The sequence below is a fragment of the Pituophis catenifer genome, unplaced genomic scaffold, assembly GCF_029215685.1.
Source record: "Pituophis catenifer annectens isolate HBS135680 unplaced genomic scaffold, rPitCat1.0.hap2 SCAF_9, whole genome shotgun sequence".
NCBI lineage: Eukaryota > Metazoa > Chordata > Lepidosauria > Squamata > Colubridae > Pituophis > Pituophis catenifer.
In genome coordinates, this window is record NW_027256889.1 from 8,487,914 (window position 1) to 8,514,615 (window position 26,702).

Sequence of the window (26,702 nt, forward strand, 5' to 3'; positions counted from 1 at the left end):
CCAATAGCAGGCTTTGTTGTGATTCATACTGCAGAAGAGATGATGGCGATGTTATCCATTCAATCATGTCCAATTCTCGGTGGCTTTATGAGCCAGTTTTCTCCACATTTTCTGGTGTATTTTTGTGGCCTCATTTCTTTTTGTCGCTGACCATTCTGAGCATAATTGCAAAAGTAATTGTTTAAAATACATGTCGTTTTAATCACAACTACATGGTCATTCTTTTGTAACTCTGCATTTCCATTCTACAGTAATTTTATCCTCTTGTTTCAGATCGTCTCCTCATTGCCCTTTTCTGTTCTCTTCTATCCATCATCAACTGTGCCCAAAACTCTTAATACATCAAAATCTCTCTGATAATAAAATTAATAAGTTTTTAATAAGTCACAAGACTGTGGGGTTTTTTTTTCTTGCAAAACACCATGTTTCCTGAAAATAAGACTGGGTCTTATTTTCTTTTGGGCCCCAAAATAAGCACTTGGGATTATTTGGGGGTGGGTGTCTTAATTTTTCTTTTTTAAATTTGATTTATATGCCGCCCTTCTCCGGAGACTCAGGGCGGCTTACAATGCGTTAAGCAATAGCCTTCATACTTTTGTATATTTATACAAAGTCAGCTTATTGCCCCCACAAACTGGGTCCTCATGTAAGGGAGGCCCACTTCTTTTGCTTGTTCACAGCGGGGCAGGAGGCCATGTGGCACGTCAGTGCCAGCACCGCAAGGCAAAGGGTAGTGGAGCTACCCCACACGCCCTGCACCAGCTTACCTCAGCACCCCATGCAGAAAGGCCATCCATGCCCCGAAACCTGCCTCACCTCATGGCTGCACCACCAACACGCCACTCGGCCTCCTGCTCTGTCGCATCTATGAGCAAGCAGAAGAAGTGGGCCAGAGGCCACGTGGGCTCTTGCTGCACAGGGCTGTTGGTGCTGCCACCACATAGGAGAGGCAGGTGTCAGCGCATGGATGGCCTGGCTGTGGAGGCTCTGAGGTAAGCCGATGTGGGGGCATGTGGGCCAGCTCCACCCCGCCCCCCCCCACCATGCCTCATAGCCACAGCACCATGAGCAACGAGATGGAATGGGTGGGCATTTGGGGGTAGGGCTTATATTAGGTGCACAAATAAAAAACATTCTAGGTCTTATTTTCAGGGAAATGGGACTAACAGAGATATCACTTCAAAAGCTACTTACTGACATCTAGTACATCAAAACCTGAAACCTTGGATATGAATAGATTAGGAAAGATATCTATGCTTATCGTGTTTTATTAGGAACAGTAGGGAAGTGTTTTGTTATGGCTCACTTCTGGATGTTTTTTAAAGTTCTCATTCTAGTCCAGAGCCCTTGAATCTTCCATCCTAAAAAAGTCTGATCCTGCTTAACTTTTCTAAGATCACCCAAGGTGAATGAAATGCTGCCATATGTAGATATTGTTGCTATGTTTGCATCACAGACTATGTCTCAACAAATAATCCATATTGTCGGTTCAGAGGACAGACAGCTTCCCACCGCATACTAACTGTGGGAAGGTATGATTAAGTTCCAACGGCAGGCCTACTCTGAATTCCCCAATCCTAAAATAGCTTAGTCTAGCATTGTGCAAACCTACAGTATAACTGAACACACCCCCTCACATTTTGTAAATATTTAAGTATATCTTTTCATGTGACAACCCTGAACAAATTACACTTGGCTATAATGTAAAGTAGTGAGTATACAGCTTGTATAACAGTGTAAATGTGCTGTCCCCTCAAAATAACACAACACACAGTCGTTAACGTCTAAACTGGTAGCAACAAAAGTGAGTACACCCCTAAGTGATAATATCCAAATGGGTCCCAAGTAGCCGTTTTCCCTCTCTGGTGTCATGTGACTCATTAGTGGTACAAGGTCTCAGGTGTGAAGGGGGAGCAGGTGTGTTAAATTTGGTGTTATCACTCTTACTCTCTCATACTGGTCACTGGAAGTTCAACGTGGCACCTCATGGCAATGAATTCTCTGAGGATCTGAAAAAAATGAATTCTTGCTCTACATAAAGATGGCCTAGGTTATAAGAAGATTGCCAAGACCCTGAAACTGAGCCGCAGCATGGTGGCCAAGACCATACAGCAGTTTAACAGGACAGGTTCCACTCAGAACAGGCCTCGCCATGGTCGACCAAAGAAGTTGAGTGCCTGTGCTCAGCGTCATATCCAGAGGTTGACTTCGGCAAATAGACCTATGAATGCTGCCAGCATTGCTGCAGAGGTTGAAGGGGTGGGGGGGTCAGCCTGTCAGTGCTCAGACCATACGCCATGCACTGCATCAAATTGGTCTGCAGGGCTGTCATCCCAGAAGGAAGCCTCTTCTAAAGATGATGCAGAAGAAAGCCCACAAATGGTTTGCTGCAGACAATCAGACTAAGGACATGGATTTCTGGAACTATGTCCTGTGGTCCAATGAGACCAAGATAAACTTATTTGGTTCAGATGGTGTCAAGCATGTGTGGCGGCAACCAGATGTAGAGTATGAAGATAAGTGTGTCTTGCCTACAGTCAAGCATGGTGGTGGAAATGTCATTGTCTGGGGCTGCATGAGTGCTGCCAGCACTGGGGAGCTACAGTTCACTGAGGAAACCATGAATGCCAACATGTACTGTGACCTACTGAAGCAGAGCATGATCCCCTCCCTTCGGAGACTGGGCCGCAGGGCAGTATTCCAATATAACGACCCCAAACACACCTCCAAAACCATCACTGCCTTGCTAAAGAAGCTGAGGGTAAAGGTGATGGACTGGCCAAGCATGTCTCACCTAAACCCTATTGAGCATCTGTGGGGCATCCTGAAGCGGAAGGTGGAGGTGCACAAGGTCTCTAACATCCACCAGCTCTGTGACGTCATCATGGAGGGGTGGAAGCAGTGGTGGGTTCCTCCTGGTTCCGCCCGGTTCCGCCGAGCCGGTAGCGGTGACGATATGATGTCACCAAATGATTCTGCCCCCCTGCCCCCCCCACCCCCATCCCCCTGCGTTATTCTTACCTTTTATTTGGCCCCACCCCCAATCTATTGCTGCCTCCTGAGTCCCAGCTGATGACTAGAGGGAAAAAAACTGTTTAAACTCTTGCCACAGGGCTTCAAAGGGCTGCCCTACAGCAGATCAGTGTTAAAAGAAAACAAATGAATAGACCGGTGCCTGCAAAAATACATGAGTAGACCAGTGCCTGCAAAAATAAATGGGTAGATCGCTACAGCTCTGCAAGCAGTTAAAAGCCTGGTAGACCAGTACCTCTGCTGAATCCTAAATAATTGTCAGATGACCATCAAGCCACGCTCACAAAATAAGCCATGCCCACAGAACCGGTAATAAAAAAAAATTAGAATCCACCCCTGAGTGGAAGAGGACTCCAGTGGCAACCTATGAAGCTCTGGTGAACTCTATGCCCAAGAGGGTTAAGGCAGTACTGGAAAATAATGGTGGCCACACAAAATATTCACACTTTGGGCCCCATTTGGACATTATCACTTAGGGGTGTACTCACTTTTGTTGCCAGCAGTTTAGACATTAAATGCTGTGTGTTGCGTTTGAGGGGACAGAACATTTACACTGTTTTACAAGCTGTATACTCACTACTTTACACTGTAGCCAAGTGTCATTTCTTCAGTGTTGTCACATGAAAAGGTATACTTAAATATTTACAAAATGTGAGGGGGTGTACTCACTTCTGTGATATACTATATCCGCCATTCTATAGAATTGATGTTGTGCTGGGACCATAGAATAACTTGAAACTTTGGAAAATTCCTGTTGGTATAAGGATTCTTTTTCATCCCACTTTTGTCCTCTCTTGTGACATTTACAATACATACAAAAAGTAGGAAGAGTTTCTATAAATGACGGTATGCCCCATCTTGACTTTTTTGAGCAACTTGTGTGGACACATCCCTCCCAATTGTAGGTCAACCTGAGAAAGCTTTTATTCTCGCCAAAGTGTGATTTGCACCCCCAACTAAATAAGGAATAAATGAAGGGCTGTAAATTGTGCAATTGAGGAGTTTTGCAGCATCATTTAAAACTTCCTCCCGAGCATACCAGATATTTCAAATTATTCTTGTTCTACTGGTAAAAAGTTCCTTTTTTTCTACTGATGACCACAGTTTCTGCAAATATAACTTCATTTCTCTGCTGTCACTCACAGATGCTTTCACTTTTTCATGTAGGCATCGGTATCCTTCAACTGGATCAGTATTAGAAGTTTGTGATCTCACTTCACTAGAATACAGGTAAGATTTTAAATAAAAAATGAATTAAATATAAAAGCAAACGTATGGATAAAATGAGTTATAGTCAAAGAAAGGGTTGGCACTGAAATTACCAGAAACTGATAGGAATTATTTGGGATTATAAGAATGTGCGAAAGAGGCAAGAATAAATACTTGTACACAATATGCTAATAAGATTCTCCTCTTTTTCTTTGCAATGGTGTCAAAAAGTCTTCTTTTTGAATCATGCAATGGGATGTTAGGGACTCAGATTTTACTTTGAAGAGTTCAGAACTCAAAGCCAAAAATTGGAGAATTGGAGAATAAAGTTTCTTCTACTCTCTAATGGAACATTTGAAATTCAGTAGGAGGAATTCTCTGATATGAAAGGAAGGCTGTTTGAGACTCAAAACATGAACAGAGTTCCAAACAGAGAAACCAAATAGGGTTTTTGCTGTGGAAAACAGCTAATGGTGATTCAGTGATATATTATTTGCATTTAAATTTCAGTAGCAGTAGTTTACAAGTTAATAGGGGTTAAACCCCCAAAATATACAAATCAGAACACCTAGTGATATTAACAAAACATTTAATACTAGACTATTAGTTCTGTATGAATTCCACAGGCAACAACAGCATTTCAAGTTGTTTAGAGAACGGTCTGTCTCATTGTCATCTGACAATAGGTCCTGAAGATTAAACAAGATTTTGAATGAGGGCAGAGATTGCATTAGTATTCTCTTGGATTACTTAAGGTAAAATTTAGACATGGCTGGTATATCCCTCCTGATTTTTCAGTGGCTCTTAGTACCATTGTGCACAATTCACTTGGGGCTGGGGATTAGAGGTACTTTTAAAAAAAGAAGAAGATTTTATTGCTTTTCTGTTGTTTACATTTTGTTAGTGCTTAATAAACATCGTGTTGTCTACTTTATTTAATTTGCTTAACAATAGAGATTATATTCCTAATCTCCACCTCTTTTTTTCCAACCACTGGTAAAATAAAGTCCATGTTTGATAATATTCTGTGTCTTTTTTCTGTTTAATCTTCATCGTCTGTCCATTTCTGCACAATCTAGTATCTTCCTAATTTTTGTCTTGTGGTGTTTCTTCATTTTTCCAATATTGTGCAAATATAATCCTCACCGTTCTTAAGACATGCAATATTAAATATATACTTTGCTTAGCACATTTTTCTGATGTTAGAAAACATCAGAAAATAATAATAATAATAATAATAATAATAATAATAATAATAATAATAATAATAATAATAATAATAATAATAAAAACAGTTCAGGTTTAAAATCTACATGTTTTCCTATCAGAGATATATATATCTATATTTCTATCTCTAGATGATAGATAGATAGATAGATAGATAGATAGATAGATAGATAGATAGATAGATAAAGATATATAGATATAAATTCTCTTTTTCCAATATATATAGAGATATAGAGATATATCTTAATGATAACCAGTTCTAGGGGTGAAATGTTACCAGTTTGGACCGGTTCGACTGAACCGGTAGCGATGGTGGCCAGTGATTCGGAGAACTGGTAGCGATGGCAGAGCGAGGCTCCTTTCACCTGCCCAATCGTCGTTACTTCCTGTTTTTAACCAGGAAGTAACCTTTCTTTACCCTCTGCAGATTTGCAGAAGGGTTATGGGCAGTGGTGGGATTCAAGTAATTTAACAACCGGTTCTCTGCCCTAATGATTTCTTCCAAAAACCAGTTTGTCAAACTGCTCAGAAAGTTAACAACCGGTTCTCCCGAAGTGGTGCGAACTGGCTGAATCCCACCACTTATGGTTATGGGCATGTGCAGAGGTCCTAAGCGCGCACGTGACACGCGTGCACTTCCAAATTGGTAGGAAAGGTAAGTAGATTTCACCCCTGCCCAGTTCTATAAATCAATACCTTGGCCAATAAGGGGCATATTGTCAGCATGCTTGCCCCATGCATGGAGATTGTAAAGGTTTGTATGGAAGCAAATAGATGGAAGCTAAACCCATTTACATACATAGAATGGTCTGTACACATCCGAACAAAACAGATTTGCAATTTGAAAGTCTTTCTGGACTGCTCCTCCATAAACAGCATGTAAAGGTTATAACTAGAGGATTCTTTACTTAGCTTTTGCTAGGTATCGGTTTTGATCTTGTCAGCTAAGGAGAGCTTAGGTACTGTAACTCACATCTTCATTGCCATGCAGCTGAGTTACTGCAATGCACTTAACATAGGGCTGCCCTTGAAGACTACTTGTATACTGCAATTGGTCCAGAATGCAGCAGCCCATGTAAAAATTGGTTCTCAGTGTTGGGAACTTATAATACTAATTATGCAAGCCCTGCCTGTATCCATTAGTGAATGACTTCCAGGTATAATTTAAGGTGCTGGTATTGCTCTATAAAACCCTTGATGGCTTGCTGTCAAATATTTCCAGAACCCTCTACTCCAACCAGAATTGACCCAACTGTCTAATAGATCATTCCAAGGTACTGGTCTTCCATGAATTATATGGACAAAGTGAATTTTGAGAATTTTGCAAAGCATACTTTAGATGTGTTCTTGGCATGTAATACAACATCACATTGTTTTGGGATGAAATAGTCACACTTTAAAATCATAAGAATCCAATGTAATATTTTTTTTAAAAAAAAATACAAGCTCTTTCATTAAATCTTTTTTTTTTTTTTTAGAAGTCAGGACACCTTAATAAATCTATTAAATAATAAAATTCTGATGTTTTACTCTACAATTTTTACAAATCATCAATATCCAGTCTGATCATGTCCTCCATCTGTCTGTATGAGTACACCATAAGCTTAGAAGTATTCCAAACATCTTCCAAAAATACAATAATTTGGAAACTGTTTGGTATACAAGAATATACAAGTATAAGAAGTTGCGAGCTGGTGTCAGGTTAGAGAATCAGGGGGAAAAAAAGATGAACTAAAGTTGCCTCTATGTAGTCAAATGAGCAGAAGAGGGAAGATGATGTATCCATGGATAATTGTTGATGATAATTCAAGACCAATTCTTGAATACAGCTCATGGAATCCAGGGATGAAATGCTCCTGGTTCGGACCGGATCGTCTGATCCGGTAGCGATGGCAGTGGGTGGTTCGGAGAACCAGTAGCAAAAATCCCTGCCCCCCCACCACCACCATACCACCATACCCAGCTGAACCACAGGATCATGAGAGGCTTTTTTTTTTTACTTTTAAAAGCATTTTTTCTACAACCTCTTCAGACGAAAAAATGCTTTTAAAAGTAAAAAAAATAAAAGCCTCTGATGATCGCGCAGCTCAGCTGGGATCATCAGAGGCTTTTCAAAGCATTTTTTTCTGCAACCTCTTGCTTTGAAAAGTCTCTGATGATCCCAGCTGAGTTTCCTGAGCGGCAGAGAGGTATTTTTAGAAAAAACGCTTTGAAAAGTTAAAAAAAAAAGTTGGCCATGCTCACCCAGTCACATTACCCCCCAAAGTCACGCCCACAGAACCGGTAGTAACAAATTTTACATTTCACCCCTGCTGGAATCCACACTGTATATCAGACATTAAGACGATTGAGCAGATCCAGAGGTATTTCACGAGAAGAGTCCTCCACTCCTCTACTCACAACAGAATCCCTTATGCCATCAGGCTTGAAATTCTGGGCTTGGACAATCTGGAACTGCACCATCTGCTGTCCGATCTAAGCATAGTACACAAAATTGTCTGCTATAACGTCTTACCTGTCAACAACTTCTTCAGCTTCAACCACAATAATACCTGGACAAACAATTGATACAAACTCAAGGTAAACCGCTCCAAACTCGATTGCAGAAAATACAACTTCAGCAACCGAGTCGTCAATGCCTGGAATCAGGGGCGGGTTCCAAAGCCCATCGCTACCAGTTCGCGTGCATGCAGTGCTTCTGCACATGCACAGAAGCTTCTGCTCATGTGCAGAAGCATCTGGGCAGGTGGGTGGAGCCTCCCGCTGCCGCTGCTACCGGTTTGTTCGATCCGGTGCGAACCAGTAGCAACCCACCACTGCCTAGAATGCTCTACATGACTCTGTTGTTACATCCTCAAACCCTCACAGCTTCAACCTCAAACTGTCTACAATGGACCTCATCCCATTCTTAAGAGGCATGTAAAGGGGACGTGCATAAGCGCACCAGCGTGCCTACCATCCCTGTCTTACTGTCCCCATTTATATGTACTTACTTCCTTTGTTTATGTTTGTTTCAGGAGTGGCATTCACTTACCTTCACTACCGGTTTGCAAATGTGAGCGGGTGCAAGCACAGAGTGTCAAAAACAAGACGTGATGATGTCTGGGCAGGTGGGAGGAGCCTCCCGCAGCCGCTGCTGTTGGTTCATCCGAACCGGATAGAACCGGCTGAATACTACCACTGGTGTTTGTTTATGTTTATACCTATACCTGCTATCTTGTACATGTTTGATGAGCAAACAAACAAACAATAAATAAATAAATAAATAAAAGATCTGAGCATCACTAGAGCATTGGAAAATCTTTTTTAGGACCAATGAGGAAACCGATTCATCCTTTCCCCAAAGGGCCAATTGAGACTATCCCCAGAGACAGAAAATTATCCTTCAGCCTTGAGGAATAAGAAACACTTTTGTTGAGTTTTTTTTTAAAATCTGATTATGTCAAATTCCTTTACAGAATCTGAGAAGATGGAGAACAAAACCGTGGTCCTTACTATCTATATCATTGCCTTCGTCATTGGTCTGCCTTGCAACCTTCTGGCCTGCTACTCCTTTCTGAGGAAAGTACGTCGCAAGCCGGTCCCCATAGATATCCTGTTGCTCAATTTGACTATTTCTGACCTTTTCCTTCTGTTCTTTTTGCCCTTCAAGATGGCAGAAGTTGCCCAACGTTTCACATGGCCTCTTCCTTCCATTCTTTGCCCACTGGCAAACTTCTTCTTCTACAGCAGCATTTATATCAGCCTCCTGTTCCTCATGGGAGTCAGCATCGAGCGCTACCTGTGTATTGCCTACCCTGTCAAGCACAAGTTGAACCGTAGACCAACCTACGCAAGAATTGCCAGCCTTTTCTTCTGGTTTTTGGCTTGTTCCCACTGTGGCTGCATTGTCTTCATTGTTCACTACCTCCCTGGAACTTCGTGGAGTCATACATCCAATGTCACTTGCTACCATGACTTCTCCCCCAAACAGAGTGAGATTGTCCTCCCTTTCCGCCTGGAGCTCTTCTTTGTCCTCTTCTTACTTCCTTTCCTTGTCACTGTTTCCTGCTATGCTAACGTGATCCGCATCTTAAATGCCATGCCAAACATTAAGCCTCAGAAGAGGCAAAGGGCCATGGGCTTAGCTGTGGCTACCTTGCTCAATTTCACTCTGGCCTTTGCTCCCTACAATATCTCCCACGTTGTGGGCTTTGTAATGAAAAAAAGTCCCCCCTGGAGAACAGAGACGTTCTGCCTGACTTCCCTCAATACAGTGTTGGATCCTGTCATTTTCTTCTTCTCTTCCTCCACCATCCGGAGGACATTTACAGAATGTTGGATTGGCATCTGCAAGAAGTTCCGGAATCATGCATCACCCTGCTGTCCATGTTGCTGCAAGTCTTATAGGGACAATGACAAAAAAGGACAAGCTGGCGAGTTATCTCTTGGAAACCTCCCCAGCATACTGGCAGGATCTAGTACCCCCACCCCTTTTGCAACTCTGGAACCATCTATGACATTAGACGAGTGATCACTCAGAAAAGTCTCATTATACAGAGCAGAAACTTCTGACTCCCAAGAACACCTAAGCTAAACATGATCACACCACCAAATATATCCAAGCGAGTGTGAAATTTGAAATAATGCCTGCAGAAATTTCATTTTGAGTGACAACACTTAACAATCAAATCATGTTTGGAAAACTTGCCTGCTGCTCCTGACTTGCTTGTAGCAACTTTGAGTTATTTTGACTATTACCAAAGAAAAGATGACATCTGCTTATAGTTCTCAGACTTTCAAGACTTGCAGAGAATTCCATGTTCGCTTTTTTGGCCAAAGACTCCAGACTTCATGAATATTTGAGACTTTGTCACAAGTAAACAATAATACATATGGATAACCAGCTGGGTCACTGTGACAGATTTTTGCCACCATCAGCTGAATGGATACAAGGGTACACATTAATAACACAGTAATTATTTTCTCAAAGCAGCCCATCTCCTTAAAGAAATTTCACTAGGTGCTTTTTTTGTCATAATGAGCTGGTTCTGTTCATAGCCCAAGACCAGTTAGATCATTCTTTTCTTTTAGCACTTGATAGCTGCAACTCCACTCCTCTGACAGCCACAAAACTTGTGATGGATCAGTATCTCTTAAAAACATTTGTCCAATATGATATCTTCATTTGAAGGAATTGTTTGGGTAAGCTCCTCTCAAACTCAAGGGTTAATTATATTTCTGTTCAGCTATTTAGTTCTTTGGCCCAGAGGTGCTATTCAGCAGGTTCTGACAGGTTCTGGAGAACCAGTAGTGGAAATTTTGAGTTGTTCGGAGAACCAGCAAATACCATCTCTGGCTGGCCCCAGAGTGGGGTGGGAATGGAGATTTTGCAATATCCTTCTCCAAGGAGTGGAGAGGGAATATATAAAGTTCATTGTCATTGTACATATATACATAGTATACCCATACAAGAAAATTCACATAACACCCAGAGACCAAGCCCAACACACATGACAATCCCCAGACACACCCCCACCCACCAAAAATTCTTCACCCCTGAGTGGGGAATGGGGATTTTGCAGTATCCTTCCCCTGCCATGCCCACCAAGCCACACCATGCCCACCAAGCCACGCCCACAGAACCAGTAGTAAAAAAAATTGAATTCCACCACTGCTTTGGTCTTAGAAGCAGCTATCCCAACTTTTAAATCTTGGAGTAAGATAGGGAGGGATAAGATAGGGAGGGAATGAGACAGTAGGACCATTCTGCTAGCAGAACACAACATCTCCAGAAGGTCACGTCTCCCTAGAAGATTCACTAGCCTAGATCTACTTTTGGGTTTTTTGTTTGTTTGTTTTTTTAGCAGAGCCTGAAATGAACACTGATGTGAGATTACTTTGAATCTCCTGAATACAATTTTCAGTTTTGTGAGAAGCATCAATTGCAACATTCACATATATCATTCTGGAACCAACACACCGTATTTCACCTTGTTGGTTTTGGTGGGACATTTGTATGCAACTAGATTGTGGTAGATAAAACCTGCAGAGATTCAGAAGAAGCCATCCGCCTGACACCATAGGGAAAGAAAGATCTTTGTGCTTTTCTGAGTGATTACTGTTGAAGTAGCTGCCTGTATACAAAAGCTTTAGGCCTCAAATGTGTATTTTTCTATGCTGAAATAAATGATTCGGTTATTTTTCTTAGCGGCTGTGTTCGTTCTTACTGAAAACCAATGTTTTGACTCTGGGATTACTTTCAGGGATGGGTTTTGGCAAGCATATCCTATACATCATGTACCTGCCACTTGTTCCCGTTTGGCTGTCCTATTTATCATGGTTTTAAGCAGGGGTGGGCTTCAAAAACTTTAGCAAGGGGTTCTCTGCCCAGTTGCTGGATGGGCGTAGCCATGGTGGGTGTGGCATAGTCGGCCTCCTGCACCACGGGGGGGGGGGCGTTTTTGCCCTCCCTGGGCTCTGGAAACTTTTTTTGAGCCTCCGGGAGGGTGAAAACAGCCTCCACAGACTCCGGAGGCCCTCTGGAGGCCGGAAACAAGCCCGTTTCTGGCCTTCCCGAACTTCCGGTAGGCCCATTTTTCACCCTCCCCAAGCTTCCATGTACACTCTGCACTTACCTGCATCCAAAATGGGCCCCATGGGGACTCCTGGGAGGGGCGGGGTGGGTGGGGTGGGGCCAGTCAGGAGTGGGATTTGGGGGTTGTCCGAACTGCACAGAATCTTAGCTAGAGGTTCTCCCGAACCCCCGGCATCCCACCCCTGGTTTTAAGCAGGTTTCCCACCCCACTCCCATACACAAAGGCCTCCTGAAGCAAATATGAAAGTGACACCTTGATCTAGGCTGATGACTCTGGCCATTGTGGGGGCAGCAGGAAGTGCAAGGCAGTGTTTCTGTCTTGTGATTGGTGGATACTTAAAGAAACTCACGGCAGATACCCCATCCTTATTTGGTGACGATGCCAATTCGTGTCGTGGTATTGATGGAGCATAGAAACCAAACTTGGAGAGAAGCGGTGATTTTTGGCTTTTGGGCAACTTCTTCCATCAATTTTTTTTTTCCCAAGCATGATTCTTACAGGTTTCTTCTCTCTGTAGCAACTGAAGTGTTTTTGGTTTTGAAACAATTTATCTCTGGAGACTTTCTGAATTATCTTTCTAAGTCTTCCCCACGCACAATGGGGAAGCTTGCAGCTGGTTGTTTGCATAACAATATCCTCTTTCTCAATTGGTAAACCACACTTTCAGCAACGTAAGGAATGGCCACTAGGACCTAATCGAGAGATACTGACCATGAGAGTTTGGGTAATGATAGCTAGCATAGACATGTATCCAAAGGTCTTCTTTTCAAGTCCTGCTTAATGTTCCAGATCAGCACTTTTCTGAAATAGGCCAGATTTGTTTGATATCTATCCAAAACCTATCCCCATACTCTTGTTATGATTGTTCAGAAACCCAAATAAAACATTGTGAAACTGCATTGAGTGGCTTATATGCTGCAGACAACAAGGGAAGATGTCCTGAAAAGGAAATACATGTGGTTTTTGTGAAAACTGTTCCTGTAATTTCTCAATCTATCATAGTGGGGCTCTTGATGTAAAGGAGCAAGGTTTAAAGTAAGGCAAATACAGAATGCCAAAAATCTAGAACGCTCTTGAGAACTGATGTAATATTAGCTCAAGCTAGATAAAACTCAAAGAAAAGATTTTTTATTTTGTTGGCTTTTTTAATACTATCTGACTTGCCATATAGATTACTATTCCACCCAGCCTGATATTGCTGACCCTCTATTCATATAATACTCAGGAAGGTGACTTCCCGAGAATTTGAGGAGACTGTTAAACCCAGGGTAATGAACAGATTACTAGTATGCCTAATAGCTTTTCAACTAGCCATGTTCTGACAATGACAGAGGGAACGGGACAAGAAAGAAAAAATGCTATGTAACAGACTTTTCAATCTTACGGGGCCAAAAAAAAAAAATCAACTTCCTTTAGCTAATCCCTTCTTGAAACAAACAGAAGGTATTAACGGTATGTGGTTCATTGTGAACTGTCAAAGATAGCATGGAATTTGATGATATGGAAAGAAAGAAAGAAAGAGAGAGAGAGAGGGAGGGAGGGAGGATGGAAGGAAGGAAGGAAGGAAGGAAGGAAGGAAGGAAGGAAGGAAGGAAGGAAGGAAGGAAGGAAGGAAGGAAGGAAGGAAAAGAAAGAAAGAAAGAAAGAAAGAAAGAAAGAAAGAAAGAAAGAAAGAAAGAAAGAAAGAAAGAAAGAAAGAAAAGAGGGAGGGAGAGAGAGAGGGAGGAAGGAAGGAAGGAAGGAAGGAAGGAAGGAAGGAAGGAAGGAAGGAAAGAGAAAGAAAGAAAGAAAGAAAGAAAGAAAGAAAGAAAGAAAGAAAGAAAGAAAGAAGAGAGAAAGAAAGAGAGAGAGTGAAAGAAAGAAAAGAAAGAAAGAGGGAGGGAGAGAGAGGGAGGAAGGAAGGAAGGAAGGAAGGAAGGAAGGAAGGAAGGAAGGAAGGAAGGAAAGAAAGAAAGAAGGAAAGAAAGAAAGAGGGAGGGAGGAAAGAAAGAAAGAAAGAAAGAAAGAAAGAAAGAAAGAAAGAAAGAAAGAAAGAAAGAAAGAAAGAAAGAAAGAAAGAAAGAAAGAAAGAAAGAGTAAGAGAGAGAAAGAAAGGAAGGAAGGGAGGAAGGAAGGAAGGAAAGAAAGAAAGAAAGAAAGAAAGAAAGAAAGAAAGAAAGAAAGAAAGAAAGAAAGAAAAAAGAAAGAGGGAGGGAGAGAGATAGGAAGGAAGGAAAGAAAGAAAGAAAAGAGAGAGAGAGAAAGAAAGAAAAGAAAGAAAGAAAGAAAGAAAAAGAAGAAAGAAAGAAAGAAAGAAAGAAAGAAAGAAAGAAAGAAAGAAAGAAAGAAAGAAAGAAAGAAAGAAAGAAATTTCATATGGTAATTAATTTTTTTTAAAAAATCAATCCAATGCTTCTTCCACCCAACCCCAAACACGTCCATGTACTGTCAGACATAGTTAAGAAATAGGACTAGCCAAAAAAAAAAAAAAAAAGGAATCTCTAGTCACCCAAGTTTTTGACCAAATGAGGAAGCAGTTGAAACCAAGAAAAGGAATTCACATTCTCAGGAAAGTCACTAGAATGTGATGGTTGATATGGCATTGCTCCAGCTGTATGATGGGGCTATTCCAAGAAATGCAAACACTGTTGGACTCCAATTCACATCAAACCCGGACAGTATGGTTAATGGTCATGATGGGAGTTCCTTGTTTTCTAGTTTGGTCTCCTAATCTATTGCATCTAGATATTAAGACCCAGGTTTAATTCTGACGTACCTTTACTTACCACGTTAGGAGGAAGAAAAATCAAAGGTGGAAGAATAATGATCATTATTTTTTTTAAAAAAAATCCAAGTATTTGGACAGATCATTATCTAATAGAAAGAGCTGATTTGTGAAAGGATACAGTTTACTTCTATTGTTTCACTCTATTATTTATTGTCATGAAATACATTTATTGAATTTTAATCTTCTAACAGAATAGCTAAAATTGAAGTGGGGCCAAAATCTCATCCAAATATTAAGCAGATCTGACTCTGCTTAGCTTTTAAAATATTGTCTTAAAAAGCCACAAAAATAGGGGAAAAAATGAGATAAAGGAGAGATATCTTTATTTAGGAAAATATTGTGTGGTGAAGGTCTCCGTTTAGGCTTGGTCTAAAGATTTATCGATGGAAGAATGGGCTTTGGAGAAAGCTGTACCTATTTTATGGCTTTTTCAAGTCAATATTTTAAAAGCTAAGCTGTAAAAGGATGGCAGAACCTAGTGGAACAGTTAAAAGAGGGATGTGGTGGGATTCAGCTGGTTCAGACTGGTTTGAGAGAACCGGTAATTAAATTGCTGGTTGGCTCCACCCTGCCCCTCCCCTCCCGGGTCCTCACGTGCCCCATTTTGGCTCCCAAGTGCAGGGAGGCCTTCTAGGCCCAAAATGGGGCACGGCACGCTACCCCACCCCACCGTGGCCCATTTTCACTCCCAGGAGGCTGTAGGGAGGCCTACTAGGCCCAAAACGGGGCACGGGAGGGGAGTCTCCCATGGCCCATTTTTGCTCCTAGGGGGGTGCAGAAGGCTAAGTGCTGTCTGTCACACACCCCTGGCCATGGCCACCATGGCCACGCCCACCCAGCCAGTCATTAGGGAGAGAACTGGTTGTTAAATTATTTGAATCCCACCACTGGATCAGCCTAGAACAGTGATGGCTAACCTTTTTGCCATTGCGTGCCAAAAGCTGAGGGAGTGTGGGGTGGTCGCACACGCGTGTGCCCACATTCATAATTCTATGCACCCTGCCCCCATACGCATGCGCACGTGAGCCCCCATGCTCCCCCCGCTATTAGCATGTGATGGCCTGGTGGGCCTGGTAGGCCCGTTTTTTGCCCTCCCCAGTCTCCAGAGGCTTTCTAGGAGCCTGGGGAGGGTGGAAACAGCCTTCCCCACCCCCCCGGAGACCCTCCGGAGGCTGGAAACAGCCCATTTGTTGACTTCCGGTGGGCCCAGAAGGCTCAAAAATCAGCTGGCCAGTGCACGCATGCATGATGGAGCTGAGCTAGGGCAACGCTTGTGTGCCCACCAATATGGCTCCGTGTGCCAGCTGTGGCACGCATGCCATAGGTTCGCCATCATGGGCCTAGAAACTCTACGTAGCCACAAGCAAACTAAGTCCAACCTCCTTTGAATTCTATTCATCCTTAACCCCAAGCAGGTGCTAATTATTAGTTAAGAAGATTCTTGTTCATAGGTGTGATTAGCAATAAATCCCAAGATTAACTGGACCTTTGCATGTGAACCTGATCTTTCATGCTTGACTCAAGCAGAATCAGATCTTGGATGCGGCTCTCTAAATAATTCAAATTTGAAGAGAATAAGGCGACATATAAATTGAACTAATAAATAAATAATAAATAAATAATATCTTGGGAAATTTTAGGGGGGAAAAAACCCGGCAGAGAGACAATGACAAACCACTTCCATGTTGTGACCAAGAAAGATATCCATAAAGTCAGCAAATTAGGTTGGCGAGAGATTGCTCAATGTTGACTTTTATAAAGCAGCCCTCTTAATAAATTATATGTACACACTTTAGTCTTGGCCCCAAATAGATTTAATTTCATAAATCTAAGGTCTAATCTGTGAATGTAAAACCAAACTGGCCCCAATATAATATAATAATATTATAATCATAATTAACACCTGCTTTAGTTTCATTGGTATCTGGACTAACATGAACCCTCATTATAAATATAGAAGCATTTCCATTACTGGAACAGTCACAGCAGATTTAAATAAATTGTCAGTCTAAAATATTTGTTTGAAATGAAAGTGTGAAGCATCATGTACCCCTTCAACCTGAACACCAGAGCACTGGACTAGAATATGCCAAGAAAAAAAGAAAGTTTGAGAAATCTTTCTAGTCCAGAAAAAAAAAATCTGTTTTACATACATGTAATCCCCTACCTACAACTGCAATAGGACCAGAATTTCCATCGTTACACAAAAAGGTTATTAAATGAGTCACACCCAATTTTATGACATTTTTTGCCACAGTTGTTAAGTGAATCACTGCATTTGTTAAACGAATCGTTCAGTTGTTAAGCACGATTGCCCCACTGACTTTCCTTGTCAGAACCTGGCTGGGAAGGTTACAAACGGCAATCCCATGAGAACAGTCATAAATACATACCCGTTGCCAAGCACCCAAATTTTGATGATGTAACCCTGGAGATGCTGCAACAGTCGTAAGTGTAGATACTGTTTGTAAGTCATTTTTTTCCCCCAGTGCTGTTATAACTTTGAATGGTTGCTAGATGAATGGATAGTCGAGGACAATGTTGAAGGCCTATCCTTGAGGGGGGGAAATTACTGTAGGCTGATACGGACATGTTCTTCAAAAGAGGGAAGGGGTGTCATGCAGAAAAAAGCTGTGATCTTCCTTCGTTCTACAATGTGTGATCTTAAGATACAAAAAGGCCGATGCTGGATGAATGATGGCGGGGAGAGGAACATCTATCCATCCATCCAACCAACCGACCAACTAACTAACTAACTGTGCAGGTATCTATCTATCTATCTATCTATCTATCTATCTATCTATCTATCTATCATCTATGTATCTATCATCTATGTATCTATTTATCTACCTACCTATCTATCTATCTATCTATCTATCTATCTATCTATCTATCTATCTATCTATCTATTATCATCTATCTAGCTATCATCTATGTATCTATCTTCTATGTATCTATTTATCTACCTATCTACCTATCTATCTATCATCTATCTATCTATCTATCATCATCTATCTAGCTATCATCTATGTATCTACCTACCTACCTATCTACCTACCTACCTACCTATCTATCATTTGCCTATCTACCTATCTATCATCTATCTATCTATCTATCTATCTATCTATCTATCTATCTATCTTTCATCTATGTATCTATCATCTATGTATCTATTTATCTACCTATCTACCTATCTATTATCTACCTACCTATCTATCTATCTATCTATCTATCTATCTATCTATCATCATCAATCTAGCTATCATCTATGTATCTACCTACCTATCTACCTACCTATCATCAATCTAGCTATTTATCTATCTATCTATCTATCTATCTATCTATCTATCATCTATCTATCATCATCTAGCTAGCTATCATCTATGTATCTACCTACCTATCATCTATCTATCTATCTATCTATCTATCTATCTATCTATCTATCTATCTACTATCATAGATATAAAATCTAGATATAAAATCAAAGATAGATATAAAATCTATCATCTATATATTTGTCTATCATCTATCTGTCTATCATCTGTCTGTATCCTCTGTGTGTGTGTCATCTATTAAATTTATAGATTGCCCATTTTACCACAAGGTAACTCATAATACAACAGCAGTTTGAGAGTGGAATCAAGGGAGTAGAAGATATCTGTGAGCAGAAGACATCTGGTTCCCTTTCTTCTGTGATACTGATGCAGCTAAGGCTGCAAGAGAGAAAACATTGAGCTCCCCTGGACCACATTGCAATCCTTTTTGCAACCTCACTCATTAACAGCAAGCTGGGCATCCATTTTCAAAAAGGAGAATCTTTTGTGTGGGAAAGTTCATGTCTGCGCAAACATCTGCACGAGTGCACTGAATGCTCCATACTATTGTTTTATGATTGATTAGTTGCCTGTCTCTCCTTTCATTTGGGGACTCAAGGTGAAGGACACAGAGTTTCCCCTTCTGTTTTTCCCCATAATTCTGAGATAGCTTAAACTGAGAAGGAATGAGTTGAAAGGTCTCCCTGTTTTTCCTCTACATAAACCCAGCTATACAGAAAGGGAGGGTTGCCTCCATCACCAAATATTAGGAAGAAGGCGTCTAAGAAAGAGGGGAAAAGAAAGATTCTATTCATCCCTCTGTTTTTTTGTTTTGTTTTTGTTTTTTTTGCTGTTAACAGCCACTGGCTGTAAGGAAGAACCTGAAATATTATTTCCAAGGTACTAAAAGAGCATACAAGAGACAACTTCCCTACTCAAAAAGGGACAAAATCTTCATTTACATAAGACATATTAAGAAAATATAAAAGTTAAGGACCCTCTGTCAGTTTTTTTCCCTCAGTATATTTTAAATAAACAATTATTTGTGCCCTACTGGCGCAGATAACATGCATTTGATCACATTCAAAGCTGTGAGCTGCTTAGCCCTTGAGAAATGCATGCCTACACTCAAGTGGTGAGCTCAGTTTCTGCAGACCATTTCCCAGAGAAAATAAAAGATCTCAGAATGTATAACTCTTCTGGATTGTTTACACCAAGTCTGTTGTCCAATTCATCTTTCCACTCTAATTCCAAAAATGTGAACAGGAGGTTGCTGTTGAATCTTCTCACTTCTCCACAGTTTCTGCTATTAACCTCATCGAAAGCTTTGCAAGACCGGTTTCCACTTGGGTGGGGCAGATCCAGGGGTGAAATCCAGCAGGTTCTGACAGGTTCTGGAGAACCGGCAGCGGAAATTTTGAGTAGTTCGGTGAACCAGCAAATACCACGTCTAGCTGGCCCCAGAGTGGGGTGAGAATGGAGATTTTGCAATATCCATCCCCCAAGAGTGGGGAGGGAATGAGAAGTTTGCAGCATCCTTCCCCTGCCATGCCCAGCAAGCCATGCCCACCAAGATACACCATGCCCACCAAGATACACCACGCCCACAGAAGCGGTAGTTAAAAAATTTGGATTTTACCACTGGGCAGATCCCTCACTTAGACCCATCAAATTCAATTGCTGTCTTCTCGGTGCCAGGTAAAGGCACTGAGAATAAAAAAAGGTACAGACCTAAGACAACATTTCTTTAGTTGGTCCCTCACCTGTATAAATTAGTTAGCTTGTCATTTGGCCAGGCAGCCTATATGCTCCATGCACAGCACAGCTCCCATTTGTTCTTCCTCGTGAAAATGCTGAGAAGACCAACTCCTTCCCTGAATGGTTAAAGTATGATGGTCTAATCCCATTTGTTAGAGACCACAGGACAGAAGATATCACGGAAAATGAAGAATTCAGGCAACACCCCTGTCTCCCTGTTGAGTCTTTGCTTTTCCATGAGCCAAGACAATCTTCATCCGGATGGAGCTATATTTGTCTCTCAGTGAGCGCCAAACTTGAACAATCCCATCATCCATGGCAGAGGAGAGGAAGTAGAAGATGAGGGGGTCCAGAAAAGCATTGCACGCAGTTGGAAGTAGGGCCACCGTGCGCCACCAAACATCCTCCCCATTGATGAAGCCTACAACATGGGATATGTTATAAGGGCCAAAACAGACGACAAAAACAGACAAAGTGGCCACGGCCACCCGTACCGCACGGCGTTTCTTCCGCAGATGGAGATGTGATCCAACCAGGACACGGATACATCCAGCGTAACAAAAAGTTGTGATTAACAAGGGGAGAAAGAACAAGACGACAGAGAGTTCCAGCCGCACGGGGACCAGTAAAGCTAGTTGGTCTTCACTGAAGTTGCGGTAGCAGGAAGAGCTGTTCCCGGCGAAAAGGCTGGATTTGGTGTCCCTGGAGGTCTCGAGAGCAAAGAGGAGGACACCGTGGAACCCTACCAAGCTCCAGATGCCCACGGAAACCAGGCAGGAATAACAAGGCTTTTTGTAAGCTTGATAATGGAGGGGATAAACGGCTCCCAAAAATCGCCCTGCGCTCACAGCCGTTAGGAAACAGGAGCTGGTGTAAATTGTGCCAAAATGAATCAGATTGTAAAGAGGACATAGGAAGCCTGGCATCATCCAGTCCGTCTTTCCTTTTTCCAGCATCTTAAGAGGTAGGAAAAGGAGGAAGACCAAGTCGGAAAGGCAAAGGTTGATCATGTAGATGAGGTTGGGGGTTAAGCGAACCCTGGCACGGCAGTAGAAGATGTAAAGGGCCAGGATATTGGAGGGCAATCCCAAGAGGATGGTTGCCCCGTAGACCACCAAAGAAATGATCTCCCAGACTGGCATTCTATCAGCATCAATGAGCGGGAAAGAGCAAAGCTTTGCTTGTCTACTTATTTCTCCCGTCTATTTTCAAACAGCATCAGGAGTGCTGAGAAGGTCTCAGGCTGCTTAGCTGTTAAATAGTTGGGTGTGTGAGTGAGTGAGTGAGCAAGAGCAGATGCAAGAAGCATGGAACAAGGCAGCTCTTTGGTGAAATGGACCGTGAAAATTTGTTCAGTGAAAGTGGCTGTGAGCCAGGGCAATAAAGCCATAAACCTCAGAAAGTCATACGAAGCTTCTCATGGCCCACTGGGCTTCTCAGTATGCCTAGGTAATCCGAGGAACCGAAAGACGGAACAAGTGATGACGAAAGACGTCCGAATCTCTTAAAAGCTGGGCCATTGCTGCACTCCTGGAAATGAGGAATCAGACATCAGATACTGGAATTCTCTAATATCTAAAACCTTACACATTAATGGGTGGTGGGGTTTTTTTTTTTCATCATATTGTATGATTCTCCCCGAATTAAGATCATAGCATATAAAGGTAAAGGTAAATGTTCCCCTCGCACATATATGCTATTCGTTCCTGACTCTAGGGGGTGGTACTCATCTCCGTTTCAAAGCCGAAGAGCCAACGTTGTCCGAAGATGTCTCCGTGGTCATGTGGCCGGCATGACTAAATGCCAAAGGTGCATGGAACGCTGTTACCTTCCCACCAAAGGTGGTCCCTATTTTTCTACTTGCATTTTTATGTGCTTTCGAACTGCTAGGTTGGCAGAAGCTGGGACTAGGAACGGGAGCTCACCCTGTTACGTGGCACTAGGGATTCAAACCGCTGAACTGCCAACCTTTCAACCGACAAGCTCAGCGTCTTAGCCACTGAGCCACCGTGTTATACAGGCACAATATTTTGGATGAAAGTACAGATAGTTACAGGGAGTAGTTACAATCTAACTTAAAAAGGGGACTTATGACCCGGAAGCAAACCCCACCTACTGGTCATGTGACCACTTTTTTCATTGCTTGCCAACACAGTCACATATATGGCCATTTGCCATGTCCTGCAGTTACATGATGGTATTTTGCAACGATGTTCAAAAAACGGACACTTTTGATTTTTGGCAAAACTGTGCCAGAGGAAACAATTGGTTTGCTTCCTGGCTGTAGTGTTTCTCCTTACAACCACAGTGTTCACCTGCTGAGTGACACCAAGAAGTTGTAAAATTTTATGACCATAATGGCTTACAACAACTCCATTATGGTCCATTACCCAAGGACTAATTCTTCCTTTTAAATGGATCCTGAACAATTGAGGGTGTCGAAAAGGAGAGGGTTAAAAAAAAAAAAAGGCAATAATGGCGACTGTAATTATGAAATCCAAACCACACTCTTCTTTATGTACATTGTGCAAAGTGTAAAAAGGGGACAAACCATTACACATCATTGAGGCCAATATTTGTACTTTTTGTTTAATCACCAACACCCTGTGGATAAAGCTTACACTGTAAATAATTCCCGTTGGTTTTATGTTGTTTTCTTATCAGCACGTTGCATTAATAATACTTTTAATGTTGAATTAAAGCAGGATGTCAATAAGCCAAGATATATATATATATATATATATGCAAGTTTTAGTGTATTCGGGTCTTTTCCCATGTAAGATTGAGAGTATCTTGGTGACGTTTTGACGAGGTCCCACTCGTCATCTTCAGGCTGGTGTCTTCGGCTTCGTGCTTGTGCGAGGAAAGCGTTCCTTGTGTCGGACACCCCCTGTACATATGGGATGCAGCATGCTGCGTGGAGGGTACTCCCATATGTACAGGGGGTATCCAAAACTGCTGCATGCATCCTCTCGGCACATGGAGTCAAAGTGGCGCACAAGCCGGACCAAACATTGAGAATGAGAGTGATGCGCCCAAAGGAAGCATTATCCAAGGAGGAGACATCTTCAATAGTTTACCACATCAACTGTAGTAATTGTGCAAGCAATTACGTAGGGGAAATGGCCAAGCGGTTACAGACCAGGATACATGAACACGAACTGGCTGTCTGATGCAAGAAACACTGCTCCCAGATCTGGACGCATATGAAGGAACACAACCACACATTTGATTTTCAAGAAGCTGAGGTTATTGCCCAGGATAAGACTAAAGGAGGACACCTACTAAAAGAAGCCTGGTTCTCCAATAACAATTCCATCAGCAGGCATATCGAACTGCCACTGGCCTACCAGGCTTTGAGACACCAGGAAAGAGCCTGCAAGAGGAGCAGAGACGGCTTTCCATCAGTGAGCAGAGACCAAAGACACCCCCCCACACACACCTCTGGGCATGCAGACTCAGCCTGTGAAGGCACAGTTGGTCCTGATGAAACACAGAGCAACCCGGCAGGGCTGTCTCAAACTGCAACAGATAGGATTACTGAGAAACAAACCTGGCTGACCACAAGGTCACAGACAAGGCAGCAAATTGCAATAGCTGACAGGTTAACATCATCCCCCACTGATAAGCAAGCTAGGAGGGAGGAAACAGCAGGAATCAAGCCTCCATCATCCAGCATGACGACAGCAAAAACAACACAGCTGATTACAAGTGGGAGACGGCTGGAAGGGCCTATTACACGCGCAAGAGGCTAAATTGATTAATGGCATATAAAGGCAGAGATCTCTGCTGTTCTAGCTGGAAGAACAAGGCAAGGAAGATGGAGGCTTGGCTATCGTAACACAACGCTTTATTATTAACAGGATAACTCTTGTAACAATCAACGCAGTACGCGTGCGTAGACTTAGTGACAACTTGTCGCCGTCTGACAGCTGCTTAAATAGAGGCTGTCAGATCGGCGGAATCCAATAGGAACGTAGCGATTTCCCGCTAGCTGCCTGCTTGCGTCTAACCCAATCAGAGCAGGGCAGCAACAAGGGAGGCTCCGGAGGAGGTTGTAAATGTGAGGACTTAACATCTGCAATGATAGTTTAATACTCTGACGATGTCAGCAGATGGCTGACAAAAGCTTAGTAAAATAAAATTTTAATTCTTTTAAAATTTTAAAATCTTAAGTTCCGGAGTTCGCAGTATGTCTGCTTCTTTTTTTTTTTTTACTAATATACCTGGAACTCGTATTTTTAGAATAGTTTGATTCAACCTTTGTAAATTATTATCAGATGCTGACCAATGCCTTTTTTAACTATTACGCAGAGACATATATATACACATACACACACGTGTGTATGCATAATTTAAGTAACATATTGTATTATATTTGCCTGAGAGTGAAAATAGATTGAGTTCTTCAGGAAGGAAACATGCTCCGATGACTGGTGGAAAGTTTATTCTCTAAAGTGAGTCAATCAGGAAGGACAAAATTGTCTCTTTAACGGAACTCACACTTGAATCCATAAATATAACTCTGGCTGATTGATGATAGGCAGATCAATTTTAATTAGCAAGTAAGCCAGGGGTGGGCTTCAAAAATTTTAGCAAGGGGTTCTCTGCCTGGTTGCTGGGTGAGTGTGGCCATGGTGGGCGTGGCCTAGTCGGCCTCCTGCACCACGGCATGGGGGGGTGTTTTTGTCCTCCCCGGGCTCCAGAGGCTTTCTTTGAGCCTCCGGGAGGGCAAAAACAGACTCCCCAGGCTTCGGAAGTCCTCTGGAGGCTGGTGAGGCCATTTTTCGCCCTCCCCAAGCCTCTGCGTGCACTCTGCACTTACCTGCATCCAAAATGGGCTGCGTGGGGACTCCTGGGAGGGGAGGGGCTGGGTGGGCAGGGCCATCCAGGAGTGGGATTTGGGGGTTCTCCGAACTGCACAGAATCTTGGCTAGAGGTTCTCCCCCTATTGGGGAGACCCCCAGCAACCCAACCCTGAAGTAAGCACTATCAAAGAGAGAAACTGTTCTTTTTAAAAGTGAAATCATCTGGGGAGCTTTTTTGAGGGGGGATAGTATTTATCTCAAAGATTTATTTCCCTATTGAGAAGATGGTGAGCCAGATAGATACAGATAGCCCTTAATTTATGGCCACAATTGAGCCCAAATTTCTGTTGTTAAATGAGATCATGTTAAATGAGACATTTGTTAAGTGAGTTTTGCCCCATTTTACCTTTCTTTCCTCATTTGTTAAGTTGATAAGTCAGTAACCCGGTTATTAAGTGAATCTGGCTTCCCCATTAACATTGCTTGTCAATAGGTCGCAAAAGGGGATGACATGACCCTGGGACACTGCAACCATCATAAATGTGAGTTAGTTGTCCAGCATCCAAATTGAAATCACGTGACCATGGAGAGGCTGCAATGGTTGTTAAGTGTGAAAAACTTTTTTTTTCATTGCCGTTGTAAATTTGAATTGTCACTAAATGAACTGTTGTAAGTCGAGGACTATCTGTAATAGCGGGGAAGGTCACAAAAGGTGATCGTATGACTTTAGGACACAACAACGGTCATAAATATGAACCAGATGCCGAGCACCTGACTTTTGATCACATGATCTTGTGGATGCTGCACAGGTCGTAACTGTGACACACGGTCATAAGTCTCTTTTTTCAGTGTTGTTGTAACTTGGAACGGTCACTAAATGAACTGTTGTAAGTCGAGGACAACCTTTATATGTTATTGGCTTCTTCAGCAAAAAAAAAAAAAAAGCAAAATAGATTTGGAGAATCACCATTTATGATTTGCAGGCAGCAATGGTGGGAGTACATTCAGTCTTTGCCAACTATTCCACCAGAAGTGTCTTCTGTATATACTCAGAAGACTGGGAAACCGTGTCCAAGGCCCCCTACCATGTCCTTGAGTTAAGAGTCTATATAACAAAGCAATAAGTCAAAGAAGGCAGCTTCCCAAACCCATCACCAGCTTCATTCACTCTTGGAGAAGCAGCCATTTTGATTACATGTATGATCCATGCACTGGGGCCAAAATTCAACCCTCTATTTGTCATACTGAAGAGTCACTAATACTATCTACTGATTTCCATCACAATGTCAAGCCTGAAATTGATTGGGGTGTGGCAGGGGTGGGTTCTAAAAATGTTTACTACTGGTTCTGTGGGCGTGGCTTATTTTGTGGGCATGGCTTAATGATCATGTGACAATTCTTTAGGATTTAGCAGAGGTACTGGTCTACCAAGCTTTTAACTGCTTGCAGAGCTGTACTGGTCTACCCATTTATTTTTGGAGGCACCGGTCTACCACCACACTGCCTTTTAACACTGATCAGCTGTAGGGCGGCCCTTTGAAGCCCCGCGGCAAGAGTTTAAACAGTGTTTTTCCTTCTAGCCAATCAGCTGGGACTCAGGAGGCAGCAATAGATTGGGGGTGGGGTCAAATAAAAGGTAAGAATAACGCGGGGGGGCAGAACCGGTTCGGTGACATCACATCGTCACCGCTACTGGCTCGGCAGAACCAGGAGGAACCGGGAGGAACCCACCACTGGGGTGTGGGGTTGTTTGTATCCTTGGGCATTCTGACATGCATTCAGCTTGACACATTTGGGAGCTGAGGGGGGATGGAGCCTTCAGTCAAAATAGCATTCCTAACTGACAAGTCAACCACATTCCAACGTCTAGCTGATCAGAGAAGGAGGAGGAGAGATGTAGCTGAGCAACCAGCTCCCATCTTGGGAGGATAATGTGACAGTTGTTTTGGAAACTTGAGAAACTGAAACTTATATTGGGGTGAAAAGCCCAGGTACTTTAGTACTGGCT

General features: G+C 42.4%; 2 protein-coding genes across 2 annotated transcripts; one reads left to right on the plus strand and one right to left on the minus strand.

Moving 5' to 3' along the window:
- Positions 1–8,938: 8,938 nt before the first annotated feature.
- Positions 8,939–9,982, plus strand: LOC139321198 (free fatty acid receptor 2-like). Its single transcript, XM_070949849.1, has one exon. It carries the CDS (start codon positions 8,939–8,941, stop codon positions 9,980–9,982), a length of 1,044 nt encoding a protein of 347 aa, XP_070805950.1.
- Positions 9,983–20,080: 10,098 nt separating this feature from the next.
- Positions 20,081–21,028, minus strand: LOC139321345 (G-protein coupled receptor 42-like). The gene has a single exon (XM_070950015.1). The coding sequence runs from the start codon at positions 21,026–21,028 to the stop codon at positions 20,081–20,083; it is 948 nt and encodes a 315-aa protein (XP_070806116.1).
- Positions 21,029–26,702: the final 5,674 nt, after the last annotated feature.